The sequence below is a fragment of the Elaeis guineensis genome, chromosome 11 (assembly GCF_000442705.2).
Source record: "Elaeis guineensis isolate ETL-2024a chromosome 11, EG11, whole genome shotgun sequence".
Classification (NCBI taxonomy): Eukaryota; Viridiplantae; Streptophyta; class Magnoliopsida; order Arecales; family Arecaceae; genus Elaeis; species Elaeis guineensis.
Genome location: NC_026003.2, coordinates 85,955,592 through 85,963,096, shown reverse-complemented (window position 1 = coordinate 85,963,096; position 7,505 = coordinate 85,955,592). Strand labels below are relative to the sequence as shown.

At 35.8% G+C, this 7,505-nt stretch overlaps 1 protein-coding gene across 3 annotated transcripts; it reads left to right on the top strand.

The window, feature by feature from the left end:
• Positions 1 to 6,770, top strand: LOC105031954 (putative recombination initiation defects 3). 3 transcript variants are annotated; one of them, XM_019846125.3, is made up of 11 exons: positions 1 to 219; positions 316 to 469; positions 2,819 to 2,969; positions 3,253 to 3,387; positions 3,564 to 3,616; positions 3,709 to 3,900; positions 4,504 to 4,566; positions 4,665 to 4,723; positions 5,212 to 5,356; positions 5,671 to 5,752; positions 6,460 to 6,770. In XM_019846125.3, the coding sequence occupies exons 1-11, from the start codon at positions 161 to 163 to the stop codon at positions 6,564 to 6,566; spliced, it is 1,200 nt and encodes a 399-aa protein (XP_019701684.2). In that variant the 5' UTR covers positions 1 to 160; the 3' UTR covers positions 6,567 to 6,770. The 3 variants fall into 3 exon arrangements, with proteins under 3 accessions (XP_019701684.2, XP_029116692.2, XP_010904555.2); XM_029260859.2 differs by having other exon boundaries at positions 313 to 469; positions 4,504 to 4,563; XM_010906253.4 differs by having other exon boundaries at positions 313 to 469.
• The last annotated feature ends 735 nt before the right edge of the window (positions 6,771 to 7,505 follow it).

Here is a 7,505-nt window from a genome sequence, read left to right as displayed (position 1 = left end):
CACTCCCTCCTTTTGTCTATAACAAAACCAGAAGGCGATCCATTGCCGATCTTCTGCGACAAAACTAGGGTTCCAAAAACTACCGATCTCTTCCAAAATTATCCGAGAACGGATCGAGGATTAGCGTTTCTAGCGATCCAGATCTCGCTCCGAGGATCAGATGAAGCTAAAGATCAACAAGGCCTGCGATCTCAGCTCCATCTCCGTGCTTCCTCCTAGGTTTCGATCCTTCTCCTTCCGATCCCAATTTTGATCCTTTCTCTCTTAATCTCCCATTAATCTGTTGATGGATTCCTTCGTTGGATTTGTTAGCAGATCGAAGGGAATGAGCTCTGGAGCGGATGGATCGGGTGTGGGGAGGAGCCAGGGGTCTCAGCACCGATCCCAATCTCAGCAGTCGTTTTCCCAAGGGCCGTCGCTCTCCCAGCTCTCTCAGAGCTCTCTGGAAGAGTCTCTGATGATCGATCAGGTATAGAGTTTGATTTCTTCTCGACGTCATATGTTACTGTACATCAAGATTTTAGCTCCAGATTGCTGTCTTTCTCTCTTCGTTTCTCTGTGGTTGAATGAGAGATTTCGATATTTTGCGAATCACTTGTTTCTGGGAGAGTTTTTATGGTTTTGGAGGTGATAGACCTGCGTACGTGGTCTCTGTGTTCTTCTCTGTTCTTTTTATCGTTCCTTTGAGACTGTTGTTTTAGTTTGGAATTATTGGGATCGGGATTTTTTTGTTATATTGGAGGAGAATTCCGACTTCCACTTCTGCCCTAAGAAGGCAAAGTAAGATTTAATCTCAGTTCTTCCATCTAAAATATCTGGAGAAATCTGAGCTGCCTGTTTTTCCTCCAGTAGTTCCAAGTTTTGGACTTTTACTGTAAGTCCAGGACCAAATATGGAAGTCTTAACAGTGGATTGACTACTAAATTCCTAACTGTTAGGGTCCATTAGCCCCAACCCTTTGAATTAAGGTGCATCATTATGGTCCCTCAATAAAGTCCAGGAAGAGTTTTATGTATCTAAATTTGAGGCATATTCTGTGCGAGTTTGCTGCATTAACTCTATATGATGGTTTCATAATTGTGCTTCATATTTCAGTGCATTTGCTTGCTAACAGCCTGGGTCCTAAAATTGTTACTGTTATTCTTCAATTAATGAAATCAGAGTACCTACAGATCAATGAATCCATCCAGATTATATGAAAATATTTAGAAGATAGCATCGACATCAATTTATTTGTCAAAATGCAGAAAATTTAATGGTGACTATGCAGTTTCCACTTCAAATTATAAGACTATGAGACCATGCTATTGATGGATTTACCATGGAGGAAGTTTTAAGATTGATTTTATGATGTCTGTAACTGTAAGGCTGGATCACACCTAAATGTGCAAATGACAAATGAGGTGAATCAAGTCGGGCATTACAGGAATATTATTAGTCCAAGAATTTATGTATGACAAGCTGAAGTGGATCCCACGTAATGATCAGCTTGTTATGATTGGTTTAGTGTAAGACACCATATACAAGGAACATTAGCTTATTTAGATGCAAATCTATGCAGCCTATCTGCCTAATATGATTAGGTAAAATTTTATTTCTCATACTCAATTCTTGTAGCCGAAATTACCAGTCTCCAAGGTGGATTTTGTTCCTAAAGTGGACTAACAGATAAACTTTAAAAGAAAATTAACATAGCCATTCTTAAGCCACATCTGTGGTGCAATGGTAGTGCATCTGACTCCAGATCAGAAGGTTGTGTGTTCAATCCACATCGGATTCAATCCCTAAACCTCATCTTTTTTTCTTTTTTTGAAAATTCTAGATCTAAAAAGTTTCAGATTGGAAAACTTCTACATCTAAAAAGTTTCTGATTTTCTGAAAATTCCAGATATAAAGAAGTTTGATCATGCCATAAGATGATAAAATCATGTTCCTTTGAACTGCCACATTTTTGTTTTTTTTTTTTTTAATCCAGATCTGAAAAAGTTGGACCATGCCATAAGATGATAGAATCATTTTCCTTTAAACTGCCACATTTTTTCAAAAAGGTCCAGATGTAAAAAAGTTTGATCATGCTTCAAGATGATAAAATCATTTTATTTTTCAAACAAATTCCAGATCTGAAAATGTATGATCATGACATCAGATGATAAAATCATAGGTTAAACAATCAACTAATGAATGATTTTCTTTGCTTCAAATAATAGCCTGTAGTTCCTCTTTTCTTGCTGGTTTGACCTAACAGTTACATAGCTCAAAGCTTACAGCTTATTGGTCGCATTTCTTTCTTTCTTTCCTTAATTTTCGAAATCTCTTTTTGATTTGTTGCCTGTTGCTCTAGAGGGTTGGCTCTCAAGAAAAGGATAATTCATCAAAGAGGACTTCTTTTGATCCCACAACCACAATTTTTCTATTTTTTGAAAAATTCTAGATTTAGAAGTTTTTCTATTTTCTAAAAACTCTAGGTCTGAAAAGTTTGATCATGCCATAAGATGATGAAATCATTTAACTTTGAACTGCCACATTTTTCATTTTTTGTAAAATTTCAGATCTATAAAAGTTTAATCATGCCATAGGATGATGAAATCATTTTATTTTTTAAACAAATTCCAGATCTGAAAAATTTTGAACATGCCTTCAGATGATAAAATCATAGGTTAAACAATCAGTTAATTGATGATTTTCTTTGCTTCAAATCATAGCCTGTAATCCCTCTTTTGCTGGTTTGACTTGACAGTCGTATAGCTCGCAGCTAATTGGTCACATTTGTTTCTTATATGGTTTTCAAATATCGTTCTAATTTTGTCTGTTGCTCTAGAGGTTCGGCTCTCAAGAAAAGGATAATTCATCAAAGAGGGTTTCATTTGCTCCAAACAAATCAGCACGAGGAGAATCTCAGTTGCAGCTGTCAAGAGCATCCAACAATGTCTTGCGGCATTGGAACTCATGCTCTGTTCCAGATAATAGATGTAAGTCCTGATCAGTTAGGTCCACTACCTGAAATTAAATGGATGATGACTGGTACAATTTGATCAATGACAAATTTGAATTTATCACTTAAACACAATCTTTACCATGCCGCTTCACTCACTATAATAATATAATTGAATATATCTTTCGGGTTTCATCATTCAAAAAGGAAAATAAAAACATTTTTCTTAGTTTTGTGAAAGGAAAACTTCATTCTGAGATTTTAGGTGCATAAGACAGAAATATATCACAGGAATTTACCAATTCTAATTTTCTGAACAGGTCAGATTAGTGACGAACTTGAACACAGTATTCGACTGATGGAAGGTTCAATAAATAGGCTGGGGATGGTGTTGGACTCTGTTCAGGGTGACGTTATGCAAGTAAATAGAGCTGTGAAAGAAGTATCACTGGAAAGTAAGTGTTAGTACTGCACTAATCTACATATAGAAAGAGGTCATAGTGTTAAATCAAGTTTTTCTATCTTGATAATATTGTGGTAGATTTACTAGCGCAATTCTAAGTGCTAGTTCTTGATAGGGTGCTTCAGCTCTAACTAAAAATTTGTTTTGTAAAATGGCATTCAAACTCAGTGGAGGGAATACGGCAAAAGATTTTTCTTCTTGACAATTCAGTGCAGCAAATGGTAAGAAAACAGATATTGAGCATGTTGTATTCTGTTTTAAACTTCTTTAGCATTGCTATATATTAATCAATATCAGTGAACTTTGCTAACAGCTCAAGAGGGAAGATGATATCAAGCCTTTCCTTGATGAAAGCCTCAAGTCCATTGCTGAGAAAGTAGTCAAGACCTCTAACTCTGACAAATTAAATGAGATTGCCTCAGCTTTTTCAGCTTTACCAGAGAAGATTGAAGCGTGTTTACTGAAACTACAAGAAGTTTGTAGGGTCTTTACCAATGAGATGGAGGTAAGCATAACATGTTTCTTATGCCATCTGTATACTTCATTTATTTCTATTCAGTTCAATTACTGTGTTGCTTCTTTCCTTATTCAAAAGATGGGGTGCATCGCAGTTATTCATTTTCCCTGGGATATGATGTATGGAAGCTAGCTTATTCATCTCAGCAGGGTTCTACCTAATTCTTTCTTTTCAAATCATTTTCCAAAACATCTATCCATGTTTCTTTCATCTTTTATTCTCTCATTCACTTTAGCACAAATATGAATGCACTTCTTTTCTGAGGACTACCCAGATCTATGCTGCACATGCCTGTCTATTTAGGTCCATCTCTATCAAATTGCCCTCCATCTTATGCTTCCTTTTAAGATGCTCACATGTAGCAAAATCTATCCAAGATCTACAACTTCTTTGATATCAATATTCTCCATGTGATGTTCACATTATGTGCCTCGATCCTGTTAATTGCAGAATACTATGGTTGTTGCAGCTTTGTTGATCATGTTGTCCTATTGAATTTTTCTCTAATTCTCGAGACTTGAGGCAATTGCACTAAAAAAACCATATATCATAATGTACTAATTGTTTCTTTCTTTTCCTAATTTCATGCAGGTGACGGTTAGTGGCAGGAAGCCTTCCAACAATAAATGTGCAGATTCAATCCAGTCCACGGTGGTACTTTTCACTCATAGCATAATGATTATGAATAACTTCTGACTGGACCAGCATAAAATTTATGTACCTTACTTTCTCTTAATTCCTTATGCTTGCAGAAGATGATCAAAATGGATCCTAAACAGTCTCTAAAGAGCCACATACCAGTAGTAGAGCTGTACGTTTCTGACATTTACGTTTCCTCTTCTTCTTCTTATATTATCCAATCAAAACAAAGATATCTATTTTTTTTTTTCAATTTATCTTGAACCTAAGGCTGGATATGGGGAATTATATGGACGTCTTTTTAAAAGGATATTCAGAGTGAAGGGTGTGAACCTACTATATTTAGCATACTAAATATGCTGAAGGGTTTCCACATTACATGCTTTGAGCTTTTACTGAAATTTTGCTGTTAGTTGATCTTCAGATGGAGTTAGGAACTGGATTTTTGTTTCTTAGACCACAGTCACTGGTTGAATTAGAAAACATGTTTAAAAAGGAAATAAGCAAATGCTTTTCTCCTGGGTTTTTTTCATTTATGCCTACTATTTGTAATATTAGAAATATTCCTTCTACCCTGAGCTAGGTTTTCAGTTGCCGGGTCATTCAAGTATTTGACAGTAGCTTGTCTTGTTATAATTCAAACTTATATATTGATGCCAGTCCAGATGTGCCTTTGTTGGGTCATAAGAAAAGGATTCCAGTTTCAAGGGTTGAAGAGGGAAAATCAAGAGCACTGGAACCAAATTTGACTGATTCTAAGCATCATATGGCATGCAAACAGGAAGCAATTCCTCAGAGGATGCAGGTGATTCTCAAAGCTTTCTTGCTTTTAACTGAAGAGAAATATGCCTGGGGTTTGATCATTTAGCTTACCTTTTGCTATTAAAACTGAAACAGAATTTTTATCGAACCATTTGTTTTTTCCATCTAGTTCATTACTTTTTTTTTTTTAGTGAATTACTTTTTATTACTCTTTAACACCACAGCTCAACACTAAAAGTTGAAGGCTGAGTCCTGTTTATTCTTCATACATGCTGGCTTACTCTACAAGAATACCATTTCCTACAATTATATTGGTTCATGTTTCTATTTTAATAGTGTTGGTGATTGCTGATTCAGGAAAAGGATTTTAGAGTAGTCATTGACTCAGATGAGGACAATGATGGAGTTGGCTCCTACTTTCTGGTGAAGAAGGAAACAGGTAATTTCTTAATATGGATGTGGAGACTAGAAACTGGATAGAAGAAGTCCTTCAAGTCTAATGCAGCATACCTCAATGATTGTGCACATTCTACTTTATGTTATCTTCAGGCAAACTTAAGTGCATTCCATGATACTTATTATATGTCTCAATATTGATTCTTTTCATACTGTGGGAGATTACACAATTTTAAACTGTTGTAGTTCCCATTGATGTATTATTATTATCATTATCATCATCATTATCAGCAAGTATTGGGCACATATTTTATCCAAGAGTAATGAGCATGATGGATGGCTGTGAAACCAATGACCAATTTGGTAAGAATAGATTTGATAAATACAACACCAAACTGATACATTGTGCTTTCCTGCACCATGTCATAGAGTGTATTTGGAGGCCTGTGTTTATTAGAAAAAGGAGTTTATATGGGAAGGGGGGTGGAGATGCAAATGCATTGTGGGGAAGACAAAGGAGTTTGGGATGTGTATAGCCAGTATCGATATTGAAACTGAGATCTTTAAGTTGAGTGTTGAATAAAGATGATACAAATTCCAAAAGATGCTTGATAAGGAAGATTCAAATGCTTACATATTTTATCCTTTAGAAAACTGTAATTCATGATGCACATAAATCAGATATGCATCAGGGTAATGAAAACCATATCTGCATTATTTTGATTTGACATATCTCTGTTATCATGACAGGAAAGGAGAGCTATTTGATGGATGAAGCTAGGGAAGAGACGATGAGAATCCTCAGGAAAGCAAGGAAGAGAAGGAGAAGACTCATGAATCCTATAATTGTAATTTGAAGTTATGATGCCAACCCACATGTTACCAACCAGTTGGCATCACATGTTTACAGTTACTCAAAATTCCCAATTTCATATTAGGACGATTAAGATGCTCTTGTTGGGACTAATATGAATGCAATTACTAATGGCCAGTACAATCTGTTGTAAAAGAAAAAATATTACTCTTCAATTAATATAGTTTTTTACATTTCTAATGCACCAAATATATGTACCATAATTTTTTCCAAATTTGATCATGTACCTGTATTCTCATGTCACACTATTTGATCTATATTAGATGAACATGGATGATGATTCCTGCCTTCTATTTTCCACTCCTTAGAAACAAGTCTAGTGAGAAAGAAAAGTAATGGATCATCTCTTCTATTTCTCTCTCTCTCTAAAATCTTGAATCTGAAGGAGAGGCAATTGAAGAATGAGCATCAATAAAGCTCTGGCAAGGGTCTTATTACGCTTTTCTAGATTCAGCTTGCAATGTTGCAAATTGTGAATCTAGGATGTTAGCCATTGTAGAATGTGGCAAGCGAATACCAAGCCTTGTTTCCTTTCACAGTTCATCTACTTCTTTCAACAATGTTGTGCCGAATTCTCCTTTTCAGTGCACTTTCATGTGTTCATATCCAGTTTCACCAACATATGTCCACTGTAAAGCAACTCTTTAGGATAGGCTATTCTTCTTTGATAGTTTGAAAAGAATGGCTCATTCCTTGGGCAACCAGGATGCTGAGGAAACAGATCGATGTTAACCAATAGTATGACTTCATTGGCTTTTCTTTTCTTTTTCTTATTTCTTTTTAAGAGTAATAGCAGGGGGCACCACCTAATATACTCTACCTAGCTAGGTTGGTAAACACCATCAGGTTTGGAACCTGAAACTTTCTTTCATGTGGATGAAGGGTGGGATCACTGGGCTAGAGCCTTGTTTGTGATGAAGAC